At 37.0% G+C, this 26,748-nt stretch overlaps 1 protein-coding gene and 1 non-coding gene across 2 annotated transcripts; both read right to left on the bottom strand.

Annotated features, from left to right (window-relative positions):
- Positions 1-3,912: 3,912 nt before the first annotated feature.
- LOC136218761 (uncharacterized) lies at positions 3,913-10,860 on the bottom strand. Its single transcript, XM_066005848.1, has 7 exons — positions 10,706-10,860; positions 9,720-10,100; positions 7,733-7,960; positions 7,246-7,600; positions 7,019-7,146; positions 6,755-6,890; positions 3,913-4,567 (listed from the first exon to the last, which is right to left on the bottom strand). The coding sequence occupies exons 2-7, from the start codon at positions 10,061-10,063 to the stop codon at positions 4,328-4,330; spliced, it is 1,431 nt and encodes a 476-aa protein (XP_065861920.1). The 5' UTR covers positions 10,064-10,100; positions 10,706-10,860; the 3' UTR covers positions 3,913-4,327.
- Positions 10,861-26,415: 15,555 nt separating this feature from the next.
- Positions 26,416-26,522, bottom strand: LOC136221036 (small nucleolar RNA R71). The gene has a single exon (XR_010684828.1). It is a non-coding gene; the product is annotated as a small nucleolar RNA R71 (small nucleolar RNA).
- Positions 26,523-26,748: the final 226 nt, after the last annotated feature.

Here is a 26,748-nt window from a genome sequence, read left to right as displayed (position 1 = left end):
GACATGATATGAAGAAACCAAGACAGTAGCCTAGCAGCCATGTTGCTCCTCAGCCATGAGACTTCCATTCGGCACATCTTCAATGTGATCGTCAAATCCTCGTTTTTAGCAAAACGAAAAAGCTCAATCATCTTTTGAACAATATTTTTTTAGATACTAGTTTGACAATACGTGAAAGCACGAGAATGTAATTTTTAAGGATTTGAATCCTTCTTAATAAATTTCTTTTCCTTCAATAAAAAAAATTGAAAATGAACAGTTAGTTTAGTATGAAGTTGAGATTTCATCAATTTTAATGGTTGGGGGAATATTACCAAATAGTAGAAGAAGAGGAAAAAAACTTGAGATTTCACCAATTTTAATGGTTGGGGGAATATTAACAAATAATAGAACAAGAGCAAAAAAAAACTAATATTTTTTAATAGATTAGGAGACAAATGTTATCAAATAACAGGTGTTGGGTCCGATCTAATTTCCGAGTTGACTTCCTTGAATGTTTATTGACCAATGATGGGGATCTTACCTAATGAAGAGAAATAAAGTAAATGTACCTATTTATAAGCTTCCACTAGTGTGGAAGTATCGTTTTACTCCTTAACTATGCGGCGGGCAATTTGTAGGGTTCTCATTCATCAGTGGACTTATTAGACTTGTATAAGTTTTACAAAGTGAATTGGCCTTTGTTTGGACTTGATCCAAGGGCGGAACCAGGGGGGTTGGGGGGGCTCGAGCCCCTGCAGGCGGCCGGAGAATTGAGAAAAAAAAAATTAGTAATGGTGTCTGGTAATATTTTGGAAAGAATTATATTGACTCTATGTAGTATTATTTTAATGTTTAAAGGTAGATGAGATGGTTAAGGATGCTTACTTTTATTTGAGAGGTTTATGTTGTGGTGAAGCTCTTAGCCTAGTGGTTGAGAGCTTACTTATGCCTTGGGAGGTCATGGGTTCGAATCACATTCGGGTCTGGTAGGGATTTTTCTTTCTTCTTTAATGTAAGCGCATTGCGCAACTCTTGAAAAAAAATATTTGAGAGGTTTATGTTCAACTCCCTTCAACCTCTTTTCTTTTAAAAAGTTTTTATTTATTTTAATTTTATTTTCCAATAATTATAAAAACATGTTACCATTATTAATTAATTTAAATAGACTCTTTATTTTTTATTTTTTGATAACACTTTGGAATTCATTTTTATTATGTCTTTACCATTAAAAAAAAGTAAACATGTTTAATTTTCTATTAGTTCAATGCTAGTTTCAAAAAAAACAAATGATAACATTTTTACAGTTTTAATGCGTTGGAGGCTAAAAAAATTTTGCCAAGCCCTAACGGGCTGGACTTTGAAAATTTACCGTCAACCGCACAGTTAATTTCGATTTTTTTTTACGTTTTAAATTTTTTTTTTACTGATATGTTTGATCTCGGGGTCCTGGTTCCGCCACTGACTTGATCCGAAATAGATCCCCTCATTTTCTCTCATTTCGAACATTAATGTGAAGAGGCACTTATTGACTTTTGTTCTCATCCTAAGGTTTAATTGTTGTCGATCGAAGCATATGTAATCGTTCGATGTGAAACTAATAGTTACATATAGTGGTATACACTTGCGTTGAGTCGTAGCTTTTTGCATTCAGTAGTTCTCGAGTATAAGGCACAAAGACTACATTTCATTGGCATTTGAATCTCATAGCGAAATAACCTTATTATCTTCAAGTTAGTTTCGCTTGTAATTATTTTCTCATGGTACTTTACTTGTTTAAATTGTATCTCATTTAATTTTACTTGGTTAATCGTCCTTGTTTATAATATTAAAGATTGCTCTCATATCCCCCCCTGTGAGATGCTCAAGCTTCTTCCTATTTAGACATTTCTTGAACTAACGATTCTAATGAGAAAGACAGAAATCCTTCTGTAAAAAAACAAAGAAAATAGAGATTACTTCCCAACGCATAAGGACATCCTTTTCAACCATGGTTAAGTATACAAAAGAATTTTTTGCCTCCCGGACTTCTAAGAATGTTGACATCGATACAAGCACACTTTATGAATATTCTAAGAGGCAATTGTGGATTAAACCTTGGAGTAAGTTGGGCAGCATATGCGAGCATTGTCATCACCATACACCCCCAAAAAATCCCTTTCAAGTTGATGAAGTCACTAGCATATTAACGTTGGAGGATGTGGCTTTAATATACGTTGCAGACAGAGTTGGAGGGGCCTATGTAGTGGAGGCTCCATAGCCTGAGGTTCGAGCGAATAGTCGAACGTCTAATATCGCCTTCATTCTTTATGAGGTGCATCTCGTGTGCGAGTTTCGAGTTTGTTTATTGTCGTTCTTTCAAGTTCTTCATGATCTTGGCATAGCCCCGAGCCAAATAGGATCCATCGCTTGGTCTCAACTAATAACCATGTATCAGTACAACTGCCCCTTTAAAAACCGACCAATAAACTCCAAGAGTGGAGAAATAAAATTTCATTGTGAGAAATAAGACATTTCTCATTTCCTATACAATGGAGTCCCTTCCTTGGACCTGGTACTCGTAAACCTATAAGGGTTTTCCTCGGAGCTAATAACAAGACCTGGAGTGATTATTTAGTGTCAAGTAAGACCCACTTTGTCAAGAATTAGTACATGATTTATGGGATGAATTCATGGACGGATGAATTGAATATGGAAGGGTGGAGATTCCTTAGGATACCAACTTATACAACAACATATAGTAAGAGTGTTCGAGGAGCGGTTTTTTCCTTTTTAAGTTTCAACTCACAATTATAGTAAAACTATAGAATATGGCCTTTACAATGATCCTCCTTTATAAAAGAACCATCGACTCAAATTTATTTATAATTATAACTTTTCATTCCTTTCTGCTTTCCTTAAATAATAAGTATCATGAGTAAAAAAGAGCAAGAAGCTTAGACCTCAATTTGACCGAAGTCAACTTAACTGAGAAATACGATGATATCAGCCCTTAAGAGCATCTCCAATAGAGGGTGTCTAAAAAAGTGCCGACTGATGTGACATCAGGTTTGGCAACTTTTAAAGGGTGCCCACTATTGGAGTGATTGTGGGTGCCAAGAAAAGTTGCCAATTTTTGGCAACCTCTTGGCAACCTTGTTTAATTATTTTTTAATATACTCTCCTAGAAATAATAAATCTGAAACATTTTTTTTATAATAAAATAATAATTTGTAGGATTGTAGTGGCAACTTTTCAAGCAACCTCTATTGGAGCATTTTTTAAATTAAAGTTGTCAAAAATGATGTGGATGAAAGGGACAATAAAATACTACTATATTTTAGTAAGTTTTGGCACTCTTTTAGGCACCTCTATTGGAGATGCTCTGAGCAATTGAAAGTGGCCTGACCGATTTTGCAGGTGTCGATAACCTTACTGTTCCTACCCAGGCTCCCCAAACCAGCTTGAAAGCTGCCTTATTGTACCTACCCAGATTCCACAAAACTCGAGAGTTATCTGAATCTTATGTCCCGAACCCCTCACCTCCAGAGGCCATAGAGCCATGATAAGTGGAACCCCAAGAAGGTTCTTCAAATTCGTGGTTTTTACTGATCTGATCTTTAGACTTGACCATTTCTCTTCTTGTTTTTTTGCCCCGTCCTTTGTTCAAACCTTGGACCTTCCTTTATGCAGGGAATTAAAAAACAAACGATGTCAGCTGTATTTTCGAAGTTCGAACGCAAATTAAAATACCATGAGACACCCACACAATAGGGTAAAGTAGAACAACATTTATTGCACATAAATGAACTGTTTGCTGCAGGCAATGCCATATAAAAAGGTCACCAATGTCTCTCAAAGGATGTTGCCTACAGAGCTTTCCTTCTTTAACCAAGGAAAAATCTGGAGCATCAGCAGTTGCTAATGGGAACTAGAAATTTAGATAGAAAAGTATCCATCATAATTTATCATCGTATACCAATTTAAAAATCTGTTACCAGAACCAACTGTAGCAGGCAGGTACATAAATTGCAGCGAAATTACACGTCAATAAGGCAGAATCCGACTATTTCTTCTAATTGTCTTACGATAAACAGGAAAACTAAATATCCATTGGACCTACTAATACAGAACTCAAGAATATTGGAAGACCAAGTGTGTTGTTGAAGTGGAAGTGCACGAAAACCATAAACAAGCACTTGCAGCAATGTGTATTTCTACTTCCAACTTCTAAAGAACTACCCCCTACACTCTAATTTAAACCTGTCATCAAAACGACCTTTGGATACATCATCTCTTAGCTCACAAAAAAAAATTGCAGGGGAGCTTGCCGGAACTATTATCCATCAATCTAAATCAACACCCAACCCTAGAAACCGAAGAAGCCAAGTTCACTGGCTCTCTCCTTCTCAAAGGTCTCAAAGTACTGATATATGATTGTGACCGCGAGAAGAATCCCCGTCCCGGACCCAATTGCACCCATGAAATCAGCCAGCACTGTCAAAGCACCTATGCAGATACCACCAAATGCTGCAGCTGTCGGGATGTAGCGGTTCAATTCTTTTTGAAGGTTGGACTCCCGATGCCCAGGCATGACCATTTGTTGTTCCTGCCACAAAATAAAATGTAAATCAAAACATCTCATTCACCAGACTTGCACATCATGCATCTTAGTTTTGGAAAACCAAACATGTTCCACACTTCATGCAATGAACAAATAATAGAGGCTTGCGTTGGGGTGGATACTTGAGGAAAAGAAAGAGCTATGAGCTAAAAATAAAACGCAACTGCTTTTACTAGACTAGCCAATGCGAAAAATGTCCCCTGCATATTCATCAAGATGAAGTCTAAAGGGCTTCCTTCTCTGGTGGAACATGGCAATCATATGATCTTATTCATTTATGAGTTAGAGTCAATTAATGAATTCTTTATCCAGAAGTTCTTATCCTCCATTAGAACTTCAATTAACATTCCATTTAATAATTTTCCAGCTCGCATTCAGTTTTGGAGTTTTCTGCAGCAAAATGATTTTTCAACTTGAAAAAATGAGTTTATATTAGAACTAATCAGATGCTAACATAGTGCTACTCGCAAATTTCAACCCTTACAATGAAAATATCATCAATCAAGGAGCCCAATACCACCAAGCTTTCCACATAGATGAAGAAGCCAGAAGAGCACATATAGTAAATAAATAGAGAGAAGAAGATAGGAGGCCGCTCAGGAAATTCAACTAACTTGTCCTTTATGCAGATTCAACATTCAATACTCATAATATGGAAGGGACGAAGCAATCAATCTACCCTTTCTCACTAATTTTATAGAGAAGGGAGATAACAAGGTTGATATGCATGGTAGTAAAAAGTGGAGCTAAATTGACCATAAAAAAAAAAATTTGAATAATTGCCTTGCCTTGATTGGGCCATTACTCTATCTAATTTACAGCATATATGGAAGATCACAAACCTAAAAGGTTATTACAACCACACATCTAGAAATACACCTCCAATTTGGTAGTTCACAAACTCACTTAAAAGTTATAAACAGCTACATAATGCTAAAGCCAATAACATTTGTGCTCAACTTATGCTATATGGATGGGATGCATAAAAAAATCCCTTGTATGATTGTATCTATCCATATATAACAAAGATAGTCTCTTAGAGACAAATGTGGCAGTAGACAACATGTCTACTTGCTTGCTATTGCAACAAGATTGGAGGTAAACTTGTTAGGAATTATCAACAAATAAACTATTAGTGATTATATAATAAACTGATAGGCAAAAATGTTAATCCATGGTTATGTGTCAACAAATCCAAACTTTTCGACTGCTGAATGTTATTAGGCACTGATTACAAAGATGGGCAATCCTACAACTCAGGAAATGAAATTTTACATGATTACAAAGAGGGTGAGCCTTGGCGCAACGGTAAAACGTTGTTGCCGTGTGACCTGAGGTCACGGGTTCGAGTCTTAGGAGCGGCCTCTTGCCAATTAAATTGGCAAGGGAAGGCTTGCCCCCAATACACCCTTGTGGTGGGACCCCTCCCCGGACCCTCGCTCAGCGGGGGCACGTAATGCGACCGGGCCGCCCCTTTTTTTTTTTTGCAAGTCAGATACCCCACAAGAAACCAATGATTTGCCTATTCAGGATTCTACTTTTCTAAAATAGTTGGCTCCTTAAGGTATTCGTTAAGGCTGTCCACTTGAGAACTCATACAACATCAGTACAGTCCATATTAAAAGTAGTAACCAACTGCTCAATCAAATAAAACTAAATTCATGAGGAAAACAAGGTTACAAGTTTAAAACCAACAACCTGAGTATGTACCAAATTCTAAGCAGACAAACAAAAGAACCAACATTGAAAAGTTAAATCAGCTTAAAGTCTAACCAACTTATCATTTTTTCAACTTCACTTTCTATCTGCTTCAAGTTAGTGAATGAATAGTTTCTCAGTATGCCTTAATGGAAGGCATAAATCTAGTTTGTTGTATATTGAAAATTGAACAGACTGGAAACTTCAGCATATACACTTCTTTGACTATCTATGCAGAAACTCCAAAACTTATGATTTTGTTTCTCTCTTCAGAAACAGGATTAGACAATACACTTAATCTCCTTACGCATTCTAAGTTAAGAGGCAAAAATGAAAGTAGAGAGCATTTGAGACAGATAAGCAAAAATAAACTTAAGAGCACGGTGGTACCCTAAATAGATATTTTTGGCAAATAGCTCTCTCAAGTGGTGAAAAAACTGTACAAAATTACATCAAGAACACAAGATTCCATACCTTAAGTTGCTTCGCCACATCTTTAGCGGATGATCCAGAAACCTCAATCCAAGTTTTTGAGAAGAGAGCACATGCTGACAACATAAAAACAAGATAGAAAAGTGCATGGAAAGGATTTGCTGCCATATCAGCAAGACTGCAGAGAAAAATAGAAGTTACTTCAGAGGTAGCAGAGAAGTACAGTAAAGAAAATGTGAATTTTGTTTTTTGTGCAGATAGGATGGGAATAAGAGTGCCAGCGAAAGAGGAAGAAAAGAAAGTAACCTTGATGGTGCAGTAATGTAATAAGCGATGCCACCAACAGGAACAGACTGGCCATTTGAGTATTCAGATTCCTTCCATATTCCCAAAAGATTCACAAGGAAATTGTTACTATACCTCCTGTACAACAACTGTAAACAAACAAATCAGCACATTCAATGTTAAACCAAACTTCAACTTGCATATAAAACAACTTGATATTTGTGCATAAAACAAATTGATCTTTGTACCTGGGAGATGAAGTAGAGATTTGAAACAAGGGCAGACTGCAGAATAATAGGCATGTTTGAGGTATAGAACAGCTTGATTGGATACGAACCCTGCTGGCCACGAGCATTCTTTGACCTCACAGGCAAGACCACACGGAATCCTTGGAAATAGATGACAATTAGGAAGATCAGGACTGTAGCAAGCAGATTCGTTACATTGGGAAGATTCTGCCGGTAAAATGCTTCCCGAAGGGCACGAACCTTGTCCGTCCGAGTAATCAGCAAATGGAACAAAGCAATAACAGCACCTTCAAATTCAGCACCTCTCCCACTATTAATGGTGGTTGGACTAAAAGCTTTCCAGATAATGTTTTCACTGAGAAGTAATGGCAGTCCCGTTAGATACCCAAACAGGTAAAAATATGAAGATAACGTACAGAAGGAAATTGCACCTGCAAGTACAAAATATAGAAATAAAAACAAAAGAGAGAAGGAAAATGGCACTAACCAGATATTGGTCGCTATGAAAAGTGAGATTCCAGAACCCAAACCATATCCTTTCTGGAGGAGCTCATCTAAACAGATCACAATAATCCCCGCAAAGCAGAGTTGAATTATAATAAGAATGGCATTACCTACCCCAAGTTGGCCAACACTACCATACATCCCAGAGAGAACATATGCCACTGCTTCACCAACAGCAATCAGGATGCCCAACAACTTCTGAGCACCATTTCTGGGAAGAGAAACAAATCATCAGAGGAATACAATAACTATCACAAGCAAGAGAAGCAATTTGTAATAACTGATGAGAACAGAAAAACAAAAAAATAAAGCCACCCTAGTGCCTAATAACACAAAGGCAGAGATCAAGGCACAAATAACTGAATAAGTTATACAAGATGACACAAGCATCTCACAAAATCCTTAAGTCAAACTCAATAAAATTAGTAAATCAGAATAATTTACACATTCGACAAAGAGGTATCATTTGAAATAAAAATCCAAGCACCTAATACTTCATCCAAGTTCAAGGTTAATGTCATTGCAGAAAGTCCAGCAACAGCAACATATATCAAGCTATCAGGTAAACTCCATGATATGGAATGGGGCCAAGAAGGCTAAAATAGAACATATTATCCCTGACTACAACTAATAAGATTTAATACATCATGAGCCCCAGAACTTCAAAAACAATCCGATTGGTCCCTTGAACTTTAGAAGTGTCTTATTAGGCCCCTGAATGTGCTTAAGGTAGATTAAATAACCATTTCCATTTGACCTGGAAGCTTGCATACATCACAGAGCTGAGAAAAGGCATGGAAGGGTGAAAATCCTTATCCGGAAACCCAAATATTAGTGGAAACCCGAAATTCTCAGCAAAATATAAAATCCCAAAAATTATAAAAGATTCACAAACACAAAACCACATAATTCATAACTCAAAAAATCAATTTGCTCCACCTATTTCCCATCATCAACCCACCAATTCACCATCCTCAATTCTTTTTTCTTTTGTCTTTTATTTTGACACAAATTCCAATTGCAGTAAACAATATTTTTTTATCGCATCTCATTCATGCAATACCAAGTCTAAGATCAAGCTATTCTATTATGGATTATTTAAGCTTATATTCGAAATCAAACAAAGAAGACAATTTTTTGTCATAGGCAAGGAGTTAGTTCAACCCAGGAAAAAAAAAAGTTCTGATGGTATGTAGTTTTTCATTAGGTAGCATTTTAATTTCGTTTTTTCGTCCTTAATGCGGAAACTAATATTTTCTTTTTATTATTTCCGTAGTAAAAAATCTGAGAAGGACAAAGATCAAGAACCCAACTACAAAATGCAAACCTGTGTTTCTTGAGTAAAGAAAAAAGAAGGTTGAACAAGTAGGAGGTAGAAATCCATAATAGAAAGAGAATGCTTGACTTAGTGAAGGTAGATACCCATTTCTGCATTTCTTAATTAAGGGAGAAAGAACAGGAAGAGAAGATGAAGGAAAGGGAAGGTAAAAGAGGGAACTTGATGGGTATTTTGATTTTTTTGTTTATTATTTACGTTTAAGATCCAGATGGCAGTTGCATATTGGTTTAGATGCATATTGGTAGTGTCGACTATTATTATCCATGTCATTGAGCGTGCACCACACCTTCTAACCCAAATTCATTTTATCCCGTTTAATGTATGTATTAGTTTCACAATAAACAAGTTCCGGAGGTCACTAAGCCATATTAGCGGCTAATAAGACACTACCAAAGTTCAGAGGAGCAATTTGATTATTTCAACAAGTTCACAATCTATTAAGCCAATTAGTAATGACTTAACTCAAACCCCTAGACCCATAGTTTGTATGAGACATGAGAAATAAGCTCCTGAAAGTAATGCCAACAGTTTCCACAATGAGGAAGAAAAGAAGTGATTACCACTATTATGAACTAGTTCCAGATATTTTAAAAAAAAAAAAAGATGAACTTTAACCTTAAAATACACTTACAAAAGGGCCCGGTCTTCACGTACATTGTTGTCCACTTCAATGATCTTAGACCCAGAAAGAAGTTGCATCACTAATCCAGATGTAACAATTGGAGTGATACCGAGCTCCATGACAGTCCCACGGTTTGAGGCAAGAATAACACGCATCCAATAAAAAGGATCCGCACCAGTGGTGGAATGAATGCCATACAATGGAAGCTGACTACACACCAAGAAAATAAAAAGAGAGATCACAGTGTAGATGACCTTCTCACGGAATGGAACTTTTCTGTCGGCACTCTGAACTTCAGGAAGAACAGAGAGAAATGGTCTGACAAGATGGAGAACCCTAAATCCACCACCCATCTCACTTACCCTAAGTCCCTATCTATGACAATTCAACCTGCAATTACCAGAAAAAACGAAAAACGTATATCAATACCCAAAAATAGTGACTGGGATACAATTAAGGTTGGAAATAGCACATCAAACACTAAAAAAGGGCCGCGATGATTAGCAACCCACACTAACACATCTAGTTAGCAAAACACATACTACCTTTCTGGAGATTCTTTTCTGTTTAATGTACTTAGTATAGAATAAATAAATATTGAAATCAATAAATAAAGAGTATCAATGTCTTTTTTTTCTAATATCGTTAATTTCTATACCATTCATAATAATATGAAACCGAGGGAGTAAACCTTAAGAAATCTAACTTGCTATCATATCTAAGACCTACAAAAAAAAACAGATCGCAACAACAGGTTTTATCTCAGAATTGTGAACAGAAAAATTAACTAATTATTATGAGAAATCCAGCTAAAATAATCTTGTACCCGTATAGATCTGGCAATACATCAATTTAAAAAGCCAGTTCGGCAGCCGAAAGATTAATCGCTAAAAACACATAGGAAAATCTCTCAAATAAAAAAAAAGGAATACCGATACTATTGAAAAGACGAAGGCGAACAATTATTAGATCAGGAAGAAGAAGAAGAAACTAACCCTGTGTAGAGAGAGCAACGAATGAGATCTGAGCGGAGAGAGGTGACTCGATGTCGATCTGAGATATCTTATAATTAGGGGAATTACAATGACGAAGTCAATCCAATAATAGAAGAACACCTGTCATGTACAAATACGAGGAAATTTACAAAACTGATCTAATGTGTAGGCTCATCTACCTCTATTGACCATTTAGTATATACTACCAACTCTTTTATTATATATTTTTCAAACATATTTTTAGTATATATACATGTTAGTAATATTTTCATAATACTTATCTCAAAAAAAAAATATATATTTTCATAATACTACTCATTTCAACTTGTCACATTGAAACGTGGCGTACCAAAAAAATTAATTCTCAATTAATTTGGATGGTTAAAATGATAAAAAAAATACGCATAGAAAATCTAAATTTAAAAAAAACGATTTTTTTTTATAGAAATTGGGACGAGACAGAACTTGGGCGGGGTGAGCACCTATGGCCCAAAAACTGACAAACCCTCAATATATAAATAAAAGAAAAAAAGTGAGTGTTTGAACAAAAGAAGAAGAAAGAGAACAAACAAAAGAAGGGGGAATGAGAAAAGATAGGAAAAGTCAAGAAAAACGCAATTGTGAAATACTACAAATGTCATCATTGATAAACCTCTGGCAAAAAGCAGGAGCTGAATGCCACCAATTGATCACGGAGGAAGAGACTCCAAACTTTGCCAATGCATCAGCAACTCTATTTCCTTCCCTAAAGACGTGTGTAAAGATAATGTTCATTCTATAGTACAATAAAGAAAATTTAAATACGACATTAGCACGATGATTTAAGAAAATGTCCATTTTATTAATATAAAATGAATTAATTACATAAGTGTTGATGAAATATAAGCAATTACAATCAAATTTATATCTATTATAAAAAAAGTTAGTTAAATCAATTGTGGATGTTGAACAAAATGGAAATTGAAATGCAGAATCGAAATAGCGAAATTGAAATGCTAGTAATAGAATTGAACGAAATTGAAAGGACAAACTTTTTGGTCCCGTATAACGTGATAGGATTAGTTCCAAGGGGGGTTAGGAACTAATATAACTTTTTCGCTTAATAATGCTGACTTAACTGAATGTTTGATAATTTAACTTAGTTTCAGGTCAGCAAGGTTGAGTGTGAAGTGAGACAGCTTTAATCAGATACTGATTAGAGTTGTTTCAGTTGTGAGTTGGGAAGTAATTAAGTCAGTTTCCAACTCAGCACTCGGATTACTCAGCTTCAGCTTGTACAAATTATTTACTGAGTAATTTTAAGCAAGCAACACATACATATATATATCAAGAGAAAGGGCTAGAAGTTACTCAGCAGACTTATCCTGGTTCGGCCTCTCCGCCTACGTCTAGTCCCCGGAATCCTTCCGAGCTTTTTCAATCCTCTACTAAGCTCTTTAAAGGTAGAGCACAAACCTTTTACAATAGCAATTGAGTATGCAAGAGTACCGTCCTCTATTCGTCTACTCAATCCTATCTACCACTGAATACCATAACCGAGTATTCATGTTCTCTCTACCACTGAGTACTATAACCGAGTACTCAGCTTCTCCTTTCTAACCTTTTACAAATGATAAGAAATTGTTCTTATTACAACAAAGAACACTTTAGATTATTGAATCAATCTAGACTTTTACACAATGATTGGAGTTTGGTGTAAGAGCTTGCTTCTTCTATTCAGACAGCTTCTATTTTGGATTTTGACTTAGTGAAGATTTGCTTGTCTGTCTGTGTGCTTGTATTTTTTTTGTTGCATTGGATCCAAGTGACGAATTGGCCTTTTTATAGTGATCATTGGGGTGCCAATGATTTGAATTCCGATATAGTCGTTGTGGGGAAACGGTCTCCTTTCGTCATTGCTTGGTCAGCTTTCAGAACTGCAGGCCAATCTTGTCTCCTGTTTTTAGCAAGAGACAGGTTTGCCAGATTCGTCTTCTTGCGCCAGGTTTGTCTTCTTGCGCCAGGTTTGTCTTCTAGCAAGAGTCAGATGGTCCATGCATCTCGAAAAGGTCCTTAAAACGGATTTCCGAGGCTTCTGATTTGTTTCAGAAATGTGTCAGACCTTGTCTTCCAAGTTGATGGATCATTGACACTCACTTGATTATTACTCAGCTTGACTCAGCGGCTTCGCCTTCAAGCTTTTCTGAAGAAGACATTTCTTTCGCAAAGCTGAGTTGCATTCCACTCAGCTTCTGCTGCGTGACTTGCTTATGCTGACTTTGTTTTGTCTTTCTTTTATAGACTTTCAGTTCTTATTCTCGTTAGTTAACTTACTCAACATTGAACAAACACATTAGTACAATTAAATCAAAGCACTTAAATTTAATTGCTTAATCATGGGATTAACTTAAATAATTTTGTCAAATCAAAATCATGTGGAAAGGTGTTTCAATAAAACTTAAGGCCAATAAATGGCTAGTTTTGACGAGTCTTGGGTTGAAATCGTCCTGGATTCCCAAATGTAGCTTCATTACTCCCCATATTTTCAGCAAAACAATTTTGTGTTAGGCTATCACCAACATTTGCATTTTTCAAGGATGAATAGCTCATTCTAAACCTGCGAACACTTATCTTTTTCCCATCATTGCAATCTACATCATCTCGAACCCATGTAAAGGCTAGTAGATACTCAACAATTTGTTGGGGCTTATTATTGTAGGATATAAACTATTTGTAAATGAATTGTTCTCTTATATCATTTGTTTTAATAAGATATAGTTTGTTTTAACTATATAAAGGCATTCATCTTTTAAGAACTAAATAAGTCGAATAAAATAAAATCTCATAGTTTATTTAAAGTGATTATAAAGTGTTCATACAAGCATGAAGTGAGACCAAACCTTATAATAAACTAATAAACTTAAAACCACCCCAAATCAAGTAATATGTTTAAATAGGGATTGACATAATAATGTTGAGACTTGCATATAATAGTGTCTTTTGTTATGAACAGAGAGCTGATCTCACAAGCTTCAGATATGGAGATATCTAGACAATTACATGGATCCGGTGAAGGAGTTCATTAGGATTGGGGATCCGACTTGAGATCACATGATAGATGGATTTATCCCATGTCACCTGTTTATCACATTGGTATTAGTAGATATAAGTAATCCTCAGACTCAAAGGAATATTAATTAGTGATTCTGGATTATGGAGTGTGATACTTTGACTCTGTTCAAACATGATCCATAACAGGAAGGATCTTGGGGTGTGTGCGGGCAAGCGTTGGGTATCACACAAAGTAATTGTGAAATATAATATTGGATTGAACATTCATCACTCCTGATAAATGGGAGATGTATCCATGATCGTTTGTGGAGACTTGACTCTAAATCCTTGCAAGGTGATAGATTAAGAGTCGAAATAGAGATTTCACTTAATCTATCTATTCGAAGTTAACTCTACTTGAACAAGTAAAATGAACGTCTCGATATATATGACATGACACTATCCATAGTCATAAGATTTGTTCAAGGATATAGCTGGCGAAGGATCGAATTATACTGGACCTAGTACGGAAAGGTCAACAACAGAATCAACATGTCTTCTTATAGCTCTGGGGGAATGTTTACAGTTCTGCTATTCATAGTCCGCGCACTCATTCCGATATACAAAAGGTTGAATGTAATTTTAGAAATTAATTCAATAAGTGTATATGGCTAATGGTAATAAGAACCTAATGGGTCACACATAATACTTGGAACGAAAAGAGGACAAGATAGTAATTAATGATTGGAGAATTAAATTGTTTAATTATAGGGGGCCGAATTTATATATATATATATATATATATATATATATATATATATTATTTTAGTTAATTTATTTAGATAATATAAATAAGTTATGAGATTTAATTTGATTATATCTCTAAATTCAATATTATCTTATCTAATATATATATATAATTAATTATAGGATAAAATTAGTTAAGTGGTTTAATTTAATTATATCACTAATTATTATCCTATCACAAATAAATATTATTTATATTATATTTAGATATAATTATAGATAATATTAATATTAACTAAATAAGAGTGCTATTTGGAATAGGACTCTAATTAAGTGTTTTAATTCAATCTAACTAGGGATTGGAATTAAGAGAATAACATATATAGCTCCCATATGTGGGAATTCGGCCAACATACTATTCCTAGGGGTAGGAATTTCGGCCAGCACTAATTGTCTAGTGTAGAATTCGGCCAACAAGATATTCAGAGGAAGAAAAGTTCATTCCGTCTCCATTCGATTAATTTCTATCTCCGTTTTCTCTATCCTTAATCTTGTGTTGATTTATTAGAGGCAATCTTCTCTGATTGATATTCATCGGTTGTATTCTAATCGTTTACTTGTTTGTTTTATTTGTGTTTGTGAAACCCGGGATTAAGAGTTGTGGGCACTTCGTTTGCAACTGTAGATAGATCGTCAATAGAGGTATTTCGTTTTATCCCTCTTTATATAAAATAACATTTAATGGATCTTGGGTTAAGGGAAATAGGTAAAAAAAAGTATATTTCCATTGTGTCTGTGTTTGCATATTTTCCTTCACAATTGTCTTGCTGCATCTGCTTGAAAATTTGGTAGAACTCAAATGGCTCAACTCATAGCATTTTTCCTCAGATTATCAAAGGGAAGATGCAATAACTCTTGCATAATTGCCTCTTTCCCTCAGTCGACTAGAAAAATCTGAACTCCAACAATCATTAAATCAACACATGCACCAAGACATTGGATGTAAGCCATGACTTTAAAAGGTTGCTGCTTAATCATAGAGGATCCCCCAATTTTATGCCCACCGTCGTCATTAACCTCAATTTGTCCTTCATTGACCCACTGATTATCTACTCCAACATCAAGGTCCATATTTTGGGGGATGGTTGCTCTTGGACCACACTTAACCCAAGCAGATACATGATATCTCAACAAAAGTTTGAATCCAACATCAATTATGTGCACACGACTTGCCGTTTTCAATGATGCATCTACAATGTGATTCATCATTTGCAATACCTCGATCATCTTGGGGCGAGTTTTGAGATTTCTGACCAGACATCAATCAGCAATAATAGCAAGCTTCTGAGCTGCATTGAGGTGGGTCTTGTATGTCATCATCATCATAATAGCAAGCTAACTTAACGAGATTTGTATGATACATCATACTAAGAATATCCACTTCTGTCATCCACTCCTTGTGTCCCAATATCCCTTTTTTTACCAAGAGGTTTGGCAACAACTTCAAGCCTTTTATTCAGGTCCTCTATGCTCTTTATAGACCTTTTATAGACACACACAAAACTACCCTCTCCCAGCATCACCAATCGACTAGTTGGCTTAAGCTTAGAAAATATGAACACTTTCAAACTACTAGAAGGTCATTGAGACATACTTAGGCACGAGGGCCTTCCCACCCATTCCAAGTTGCCATTTGAGACATTTCAAGAATTCAACTCATAAAATGTACACTTATTGGTCCTTTGCTCACCCTTATTTTCTCTAATGTAACATGAGGAACACATCATAACCTCTAAAGAATTTACATACACTAATGCCCTTACTTGAATACCTAACAGATCAACATTTGGGATTTCTTCATATATTACACCTTTTGTTGACACTTTCATGCCATATACAACAAATGATAAATACGTAGAATCATACATCACTAGTTTCTCAAACGTTTTCATCATGTTAAGCTGTTTTGGAACATAAAGATGACTTGGAAAATTTCTCTTCTCAAAATTCCAGCATGAGCTAGGTGTTTTCTCAATATAAGTAGGAAAGTTTTGCATTCTGACATCTATAAGTTTTCTGTTTGATCACTGGAGGCAGATTAGTTTCAGGAAGGATTTTTAGTATGTTTGAGTTGTTTTGGGCATAAGGTGAAGGGGTGATTGAAGATCTGAAAGTTGGGTTAAGTTTCAGATTATTTCGGGTGTTTAGGGTCCAAAATGTAGTGGTTATTGGGGGATTTGAATGGTGGTTTAGGTTGCAATTCTTCCCTATCATCTTTGTCTTGCCCAAGGGCTTCTTGCAATGCTTCAGGGTAATATGATCTCTTAATCCCAATATTTAGAGGAATGATGGGACATGCTAAAGAGGAAGACTCAATAATGAAGGGGCTTACCTTTTCCATTTGAAGTGATGGTGGAGCTTCAAACAGATCCTCCTTGACAATTTCAAGAGTCTATGTTTCACGGAAACAAAAACGGATACGGATACGGATACGGAAACTGAAATGGAAACAATACTGGAAAATGTAATTTCTGAAAAACATAGGAAATGGAAATATGGGGGAAACTTGTAAATATTAAAAATATAGAGGCATATTTATAATATTAAAAATATAATAATACATTAAATAAAAACAAGATTGAAGAACAAGATGAAGAAAGTCCAAGCTCAATAAAGATTCAAGAGACAAGGATTATAGGAGAAATAAATATGGATAAGTGTTGGTCTCGTGTAATTAGTTCCAAGGGGGGGTTAGGAACTAATGTAACTTTTTCGCTTAGTTATGCTGACTTAATCAATTCTTTAAATTACTTAACTCAGTTTTGGTCAGCACGGCCGAGAGAGAAGTAAGACAGCTTTAGTCAGAGGCTGACTAGAACCGTTTTACTTGTGAGATGGGAATTAACACTTAGGTCAGCTTCCAACTCAGCACTCTAATTACTCAATGTTAGCTTTTACAATTTATATCCTGAGTAATTTAAGCAAGCAACACACACACACACACACACACACACATATATATATATATATATATATATATATTGAGAGAAAGAGTTAGAAATTACTTAGCAGACTTATCCTGGTTCGGCCTCACCGCCTACGTCCAGTCCCCAGAATCCTTCCGAGCTTTTTCAATCCAATACTGAGCTCTTTAAAGGTAGAGCACAAACCGTTTACAAATCAGTTGAGTATGCAAGAGTACCTTCCTCTATTCGTCTACTTAACCCCTACTGAGCGCTATAACCAAACACTCAGATTTTCTCTACCGCTGAGTACTCAGCACCACTCTCTCAAACTTTACAAATGATACAAATTTGTTCTTTCTAGATGAAGAACACTTTAGATGAATACAAATTCAATCTAGACTTTTACACAGAAATAGGATTTGGGTGTAAGAATTTGCTTTTCTTGTTTGTATGTGCTTGTATGTATGATTTTCTCTTTTGTACTTCGGCAAAAGATCCAAGTGAAGAACTTGTCCTTTTATAGTGATTTGTGAGGCTGCAATCATTTGAATTCGGATGTATCAGTTGAATTCAAACGGTCTTCTTGCGTCATTCACTAGTCAGCATACAGTTTTATAGGCCAATCCTACCGTCTGAATTAGCAGGCGTCAGGCTTGTCTTCTTCCGCCAGGTTCGTCTTCTAGCGCCAGTTTCGTCTTTTAGCCAAAGGCCAGTTGGCCATGCGTCTCGAAACTGTCTCCTTGTGTAATTCCAAGGCTTCTTTATTGGCGCAGACTCATGTCGGATATTGTCTTTTAGTAAATGGATCATTCGCGCTGTCCTGACGAACACTCAGCTTGACTCTAATAGACGTTGCCTTCGATCTTTGTCTCTGGCGAGGCTGAGTCACATTCTACTCAGCTTCTTCGGTCAGCTTCGTCTTCAAGCGTTTGTTCTGAAGAAGACTTTTCTTCTATGATGCTGAGTCGTTGTTCTACTCAGCTTCCGTGCCTCATGCTAACTTCATTCTGTCGTACTTTTTATTTCTTTTCTCATTTATAATTATACTCAACATTAAACAAACACATTAGTACAATCAAATCAAAGCACTTAAATTTAATTGTCTTAATCATGGATTAACTTAAATAATTTTTTTAAATCAAAATCATGTGGAAAGGTGTTTCAACAAACTCCCCCATTTTGATGTTGGCAAAAATATTTAATTATGGAACTCAGCATTAAAGTTCCCCATGATTGATTTACCTTTTATTCTTATGAAGTTACTCCCCCGTAAGGGTTGCATCTATTGACTCAATTTAACTCTAAACCTTCTAAGATTTAATCGAGTGAAATTAAGACATGCCTTTACTGACTTAGTTCAATTCTAGACCTTCCAAGATCTAATTCAAATGAGCCTTGATCAGCTTTCAGAAGATGGTCAATATTTGGAACATATAGTCATTACTCAGTGTTGCACATAGGTACCAGAGTTGTCATATAAGTATCAGAGTTATGTGTGCTGAGTATGTTTTACTTGTATTTTCCTTATGTTCACAAGATTTAATTTGTTGTTCAATGGATATCTAAGTATGACAGATCAGCATATAAACACAACCAGTAAGCATCGCATATAGATAAGTCAGTTTGAATAAAAAGGATGCTTATATAGATAGTCAGCAACAAAATGTCATATATGAAGTTACAAGTCTAAGACTATTTTTAATCTATCTCTTTATGTTGACTTGAACTTAGTGGGATTTTCCTTTGCCCTTGACAGTTCTTTATTGCTGACTTAGATTTCTTGGGTCAGCAAATGATGGACCAGGCTTCTGTTGAGTTCCGACGACAGACTGAGTTATCTCCCCTTGTTTCTGCTGAGTTCCAGCAGCGCGTTCTTTCTCCCCCGTTTTGCCAGCATCGGGATTGGGAGGAGGAGGATAGAAAATTCCTTATTGAACAACACGAGATAGTTTCAATGAGTACATTTGGAGTTGACTCGTACTTGCCCGAAGACCGTTGAAGACTTCCATGCCATCGGACATAGTGGAAGCGGGGATCTTAATATTGGCACTGAGCATACTTAAGAGATACTCTTGAGATTTCCCGATCCAAGTTATGGATTATGTCATTCTTGCATATGATTGATGATACATCCTGAGCAGGGTAGTGTCATATTGTTGACGTTGAATGTTGGTGTACCGAACCTGCTTAAGGGTAGATTGAGAGCATTGTAGAATCTCATTTGTCTTCACTAGGTCAGTGTCCATTTCCTGCTTATTCAGGTTGAGGAGGTGAATGGCTTCACTAATCTGTTCGATGGAACACTAGGAGGAGGAGGAGATAAGCTCACGAGCTTCGGTCAGCTCAAAGGTCAGCTGGGAGGAATGTTGATTTAGCTCAGTAGAGGTTGTATATGTTGAGTTCGCAGCTGATAATGCATTGAGTTGACCTTGGATGGCGTTCATATAGTTTACCATCATCAGCTGGAGTTTGGCCAGCTTCATTATTGACTCTTGCTTGGGTTGTTGAGAAGAAAAAGAAGTCATGATACTCATCAAGTCTTTGAGACCTTTGATTTCAGTGAGAAGTTGAGTGACAGACGAGATTTGTGTTGGCTCAACATGAACAGGCCCAGCAACATCAGCCTGAGTTTGATGAATATCCTGAAGTAAGGCTTGAGCTGAGTCAATGATTCTTCGTCCAGACTCAATAGCATTGCAGGTAAGCATAGGATTCATCAATTTGTGGTTCAGAGGCCGGAATATGAGTAGCACCGGATGTAGGAGGTGTTTGGTGCTATCCAGAAACAGAGATGCCAGCGTGGTCAGCAGCTGGACTTTTATTCAGGTCAGCAGCAGGAGCTGATTGGTTATCATTCGACGTTGAAGGATTAGGAAGAGGTGTATCTGCAGAATTGTTGACCTGCTCAGTATCAGTCTGAAGTTGAGGAGATTTTGGAGGTTGAGGCAATTCAGAGCTGATTTGAGCAGGGTTTTCCTTTTCCAACTCGTTGACTTGAGCGGTAGGGACTTCGAGCACTTGCTCGGCAGAAATAGGACCTTGAGGAACTTTGGGATCAGCTTGTTCCTCAATTTGAGAAACAGAGGCTTGTTTTTCCTTTAGTTGGTCCGGAGTGGGCTCAGTGACAGTTGAGAAGAATTGGAACTGGAGTTTTGTGAGGTCGGTGATTGGATCCCTTAGAGGAGACTCATCCAATAAATCAATAAATTTTGGCTTCAGAGCCTTACGCTTAAGCCGTTTCCCTGTGCTGTCCTTATTTGTTTGAGGAGAGGGATCAGCAGCTATAGAGTCAAGGGACTCAGAGGCTGAGTTAGGACCAAGGTCGACATCAATGCCTTCCACCACCTTGTCCTTCACTGGTGACTTCACATGATGCTCATCTTGATCAGTATCAACTCGTTCACTTTGCTCAGCATCACCAACTTATCAGCTTGAGGCTGTCCCTCAGCATTTCCCAGTTCTTCCTCCTGGTCAATAGGAGTCTTTTCAAGGTCAATATCTTGACTCCGCACAAAGTGTGATTCCAGAGTGACCACGAAGTCAAGGGGGTTAGCTTCAATTGGCGTCAACCTAGATGTTTTCTTCCCCTTCAAGGGCATTTCAGGGGTTTTCTCACTTTCTTACTCAGGCTCAACTTGCCTTTTTTGTTTTTCCGCTGACTTAGGTTCCCCTTGCTCTTGCTCAGCAGCAGCTTTCTTTCCACTAGATATTATTCTCAGCTTCCTCGGAGCTGTGTTGACATCCTTTGCGGATTGGTTAGCTTTCCGCTTCTTATCCTGTCTAGTTCGGTTAGCGGGTTCCCTTTCAACCTTCTTTCCTTTCTTGGTTGGCACATCCTGTGCTGCTTCAACCATATTATCCCCTTTTTCATTTTCTTCTGCACCCTTTCCTTTCTTTGACTTAATGGGTTGGTCATAGGCTAACCCGAACAGTAGTGCCACTGTGATTTCTGTACCCCAAATCTCAATTTCTTCGGCGGTGCTCACCTGATGGTCTTGAAGAATTTTTGTAATGAGGGAGCCCATCCTGAGTTTCCCGGTACTTCATTGGAATGCACCGATAAGAAAGACGGGCATGTTAAGTGGGATATAGTTCAGCATGTGCCAGATAAAGCAATGCTCGAAATTGGAAGCCGATGAGGAGGAGTTGACCTTGGGGAATATGAAGTTGGTCAGGATGTAATGAGCCATTTTCTGAGGCTAACCCATGGAAGTGCTGGCTATTTCCCCTTTGTGGTCTTTTGGTTTGCAAAACTCAACAGGGTAGTCAATTTTCGAGTAATCATTCGTGGTCCTGAGTTCTGGACCTTTGGCAGTCAGTTTTAGCAGAGTTGCGAGATAGGATAGAGTGATTGTGATGTCCTTGCCCTTGACTTTGGTGATTAAATGGTCAGCATTGTCCTCGTCAACTCTGAGGTTAGCGTAAAATTCTCTCACCAACTGTGGAAACGTGTTACCGGGTAGAGAGAAGAGTTCTGTCTAGCCATTTTTTGGAGATCCACTCACAAAAAGGTTTCTCAGCCGTTACGAAGCTTGGGGAGAACCAACGACAACGAAGTACCTCATAATTCTTTACACTGTTGTATACAGGAATGAATGTCTTCTCCTTAGGTTGCTTGTCCTTCTTCTTTTTCTTTCCCTTTGACGGTGTTGCTCGGTCAGCTTTAGAGTTTTTCCTTGGAGTGTTGACCTTAGATTGGTCATGCTGACCATGTTCTTGAGACTCAGTTGAAGTCTCTTCATAGTCCTGCTGAGCAGGGGAAGGAGGATTTTCATCGGAGCGATTGTCGTCGTAATCGGCACCGGAGATGTTCTGAGAATCGTCAGACATGATTTTTGAGAGATTTTGAGAGGATTTTGGAATTTTGAGAGAGAGAGAGATTGAATGCCAAAGATTTCAGATGTAAAGAGGGATTAGTGGGAATTCGTCCACTATTTAGAGAGGTGCCCAGTTGATCTGATAGGTCGGGATGGCGGTTAGACATCGAGATGATCAATCGACAGTTATCCCTGGCATTTATGACACATTCGGTGGCGCATGTGTTTTCTAATTATTACGCTTACATCATCCTAGGTGGCTACTTAATGCGCGTGCTAGCATTTATTGTGTTACTGGCTTTACTCAGTATCTAGAATACTAAACGTTTTTTACATTCTGAGTGCTCAGTTTTACGTAGTGGGAATATTTGTATGCTTAGTAACTCAGCTTATGATAATCACTCAGCATGTATGTCTACTCAACATAAGGTGATTTTATGTATTTCATATTAGCTCAGCATGCAATAGTTACTAATTAAGCACAAATCACTCAGCATGATAATCACTCAACATTCAATTAACCATAGAATTTTATTGAAGAGGATTAGACATACCGATAGCTTCCCTTAGTATGTTAAATTGCTCTCGAGCTAGAGGCTTCGTAAAGATATCCGCAAGTTGTTCATCGGTTGGTACATAGGTCAGCTTGATCTCTCTTTTGAGTACATGGTCTCTAATGAAGTGATGCCGAATGCTGACATGCTTCATCCTGCTGTGTTGGATTGGATTTTTGGATAAGTCAATGGCACTCTTATTGTCGCATTTGACTTCGATTGTATCAGTTTGTACTCCATAATCCTCCAGCTGTTGCTTAATCCATAGGACCTAGACCACACAGCTTCCAGTAGCAATGTACTCAACTTCAGTTGTTGACAAGGCCACTGACGATTGTTTCTTACTGAACCAAGACACTAGACAGCTCGCAAGGAAGTGACATCCTCCTGAGGTGCTTTTACGTTCCAGTTTGTCTCGTCCATAGTCAGCGTCAGTATATCCAATGAGTGTGAAGTCATTTGTATTTGGATACCATAAACCTGCATTAACTGAGCTCTGCAAATATCTAAAAATTCTTTTTACAGCTATAAGGTGAGATTCCCTGGGGTCAGCTTGATATCTTGCACAATAACATACTGAGTACTGAATGTCAGGCCTACTAGCAGTTAGATAAAGTAGAGAGCCAATCATACCTCGATATAACTTACTGTCTACTGACTTACCTTTCTCGTCAGTGCAAAGGACAGTGTTAGTACCATTGGGGTAGATATGGGCTTACATTCTTTCATATCGAATTTCTTTAACATTTCTTTGGCATACTTAGACTGACTAATGAAGATGTCGTTCTTCCCTTGCTTAATTTGTAGTCCAAGGAAGAAGTTGATTTCCCCCATCATTGACATCTTGAACTCAGTTTGCATCTGTTTGCTAAATTCTTTGCACATAGATTCATTAGTAGCACCAAAGATTATATCATCTACATAAATTTGTGCCAGCAGGGTATCCTTACCCTTTTTCTTAATGAATAAGGTTGTGTCAGCTTCTCCTCTGACATAGTTCCTGGTCAGCAGGAAACTGGTCAACCTCTCGTACCAAGCACGTGGTGCTTGTTTCAGGCCGTACAGGGCCTTCTTGAGTTTATAAACGTGGTTTGGAAATTTTGAATCTTCAAACCCTGGAGGCTGACTAACATATACCTCTTCGTTTATAAATCCATTAAGAAATGCACTCTTAACATCCATTTGATATAGTTTGAAGTCCATAAAACTAGCATATGCACATAATATTCGTATAGCCTCTAACCTGGCAACTCGAGCAAAGGTTTCACTGTAGTCAATGCCTTCTTACTGACTATAGCCTTGATCTACAAGTCGGGCTTTGTTTCTGACTACATTGCCTTGCTCGTCTAGTTTATTTCTACAGACCCACTTAGTTCCTATGGTCTTTTGATTCCTAGGTTTTGGTACTTGTTAAGTCCAAAATATACCTAAAATATCATCAATAATTACATCAATATTGCTACGAATTTATGCTATTCATACCTCTTTAGAATACTTTTACTCTCGAATATGTTTCTTTCATGCAAGGTACATAAATATTTGGTAAAATCCAAATAGGAGTAAAAAGAGCTCAAAAATAGAAGAAAAACCCTACAAAAGGAGTCAAAGACGACGAAAATTAATAACGCCAAGTCGCAGACACGAACGAGAGCAAAAAAAACCGAAAAACGCTCCGTGCCGCGACCGCGGCCCCCCATTTTCACGGTCGCGACACGCGTCCTTCAGCCTTTTTTCCCTTCGTCCGATGACCAAATTATTGCTCCCCCATTATCGGTAGAGAATTTAATAATTCTCGGTACAAGCAGAAGATTTTGGAAGCCTAGTTACACACTTTCATTTTCGACGAAACAAGATCGTTCGGGTGGATAAAGACGTCCTTTCGGAGCGGACACAATCCTTCACAAGGGACACGAAACTTCAATCAAGACTCTTCAACGTCTATAAATAAAGAGTTGATGGAGAGTTGAAATATATATAGTGATATGTGTAGAAGAAAGAAATTAGTGTAGAATTTATGCAGAAATTCCGAGTCAAGTGATTCAGAAGTTAGATTTAGATTCTGTAAAAAGCAATATGATGTACACACATTGTTTACAAATTAATAACAAATTCAGTAGCGTTTAGACATTGTTCCAGTTTAGTTTTCATTTTGGTAGTAGACCGACCCAGTCTCTATTACGAAGATTCAGCGAGAAGATTGAGTAGAGGATTCGCCCCTGAGCCTGACAAACTCTAACGAAACCCAAGGAAAGGATTGACAACCCGTTCACTTGCACGCCGTCGAAGAATTCAATGCTCCATGTTCTCTGTAAACTTGTATCAATTTATATTTCATCTAATAAAGTCCGTTCTATTCGATAGATTCTTATGCAGCACTTTGGTAAATGAGCCGAAGTGGATTGATGCTGGTGTTTTCATTAAAACGTATTTAATTCAAATCTTTACAAGGAAACTTTGTTGAACACTTAGGCAAATTATCATCTCGAAAGAGTTTTAATTTGATTAAGGGCAACTATCCCAAAAGGGTTTTGTCGCGTTCAAAGCCAATTAATTAGAGGTTCCGTCATTTATTTCATCTTTATAATTCGTACAAAGTTTAAAGTTGTTTCTTTGCTTAATGCAAACAAATATACCTGTTTACTTTTCTAAAGTACTAAAACGTTCCTGTTTTGCAAATTCAATCTTAAATCAGATATTTTCTAACATCTTCATATTCTAATCTAATTCTTATTCTAGCAATTTCAAAACCAAAACCGATTAAACGATTTTCCATATTATAAACCTTTAAAGTAAATTTAACCGATTATAAATAAGTTTTGTTCAAAAAACGTTCCATGTGGGATCGATATCTTTTATTACTACAAGCGTATACCGTGCACTTGCGGAAATCGCTCAATAAGTTTTTGGCGCCGTTGCCGGGGAATGCCAAAATTTTTGACAAAATTTTAAATTTTTCGTGTTTTATTACGAATCTAGGTTTATTCATACTTATTCAAACTTTTATATTTTATTTATTTTCAATTACTAACATATTTATTTTTCAAATTCTGTTTTATAGGTAGTTTCGATTCGTGCGAAATTTCAAGTTCATGTGCAGTTCTCGAAGTTCGGGCACGTCACCAGATCCTATTGACCCAGAAATTGAAAGAACCCTTAAAAAGAACAAGAAAGAAAAGAAAAAGAAAAACCAAACCCCAATAAAAACTAAAATTACCGAGCGAGAAGTTATGGCCACACTTATGGATTACGCTAGGCCAGGAGTGGCCGGTGTAACCAACAGTATAGTTAGACCCCAAATTAATGCACATCATTTTGAAATTAAGCCTGCGTTGCTTAATATGTTGCAAAATAATGTAACGTTTTACGGGTTACCTAACGAAAATCCTAATACCCATTTGACAAATTTCTTAGAAATTTGTGACACTTTTAAAATTACTGATGTAACTGCAGAAGCAATCAAACTTCGCCTTTTTCCTTTTACCTTGAAGGATCGAGCCAAAGAATGGTTAACTTCTATGCCAGCCGCATCAATTGAGACTTGGGAACAATTAGCCTAAGCATTTTTATCAAAATTCTTCCCTTTAGCAAAAACCGCAAGAGTCATTAAAGAGTTAACATCTTTTTCTCAAAATGATAGTGAAACTCTTTATGAGGCTTGGGAACGTTTTAAAGAACTTCAACGTTTATGCCCACACCACCAATTGCCCGCTAAACTCTTAATGCAAACATTTTCTAATGGACTAAATCCTACAACAAGAGGTTCATTGGACGCTATGTCTGGAGGGTTATTCATGAAGAAAACATCTGCCCAAGCAAGAGAACTTTTAGAGGAAATGGCAATCAACAGCAGTATGTGGCCCGCGGAACGTGGACACGTACCATTAGCGAAACCATCATCCTCAACAACATCATCAGTTAAAGGTATAGTG

The sequence above is a fragment of the Euphorbia lathyris genome, chromosome 2, assembly GCF_963576675.1.
Source record: "Euphorbia lathyris chromosome 2, ddEupLath1.1, whole genome shotgun sequence".
NCBI classification, from domain to species: domain Eukaryota; kingdom Viridiplantae; phylum Streptophyta; class Magnoliopsida; order Malpighiales; family Euphorbiaceae; genus Euphorbia; species Euphorbia lathyris.
Note: the sequence above shows the minus strand (reverse complement) of the source record. Positions and strands in the feature narration are given on the sequence as shown.

What these genes read in the sequence shown, in the direction of transcription:
- LOC136218761 (XM_066005848.1), bottom strand. Translation starts at nt 10,063, where the DNA reads ATGGGTGGTGGATTTAGGGTTCTCCATCTTGTCAGACCATTTCTCTCT. An exon ending in TTCATAGCGACCAATATCTG is followed by an intron (nt 7,601 to 7,732) that starts GTTAGTGCCATT and finishes ATTACTTCTCAG; the next exon opens with TGAAAACATTATCTGGAAAG. An exon ending in ATCTCTACTTCATCTCCCAG is followed by an intron (nt 7,147 to 7,245) that starts GTACAAAGATCA and finishes GTTTGTTTACAG; the next exon opens with TTGTTGTACAGGAGGTATAG.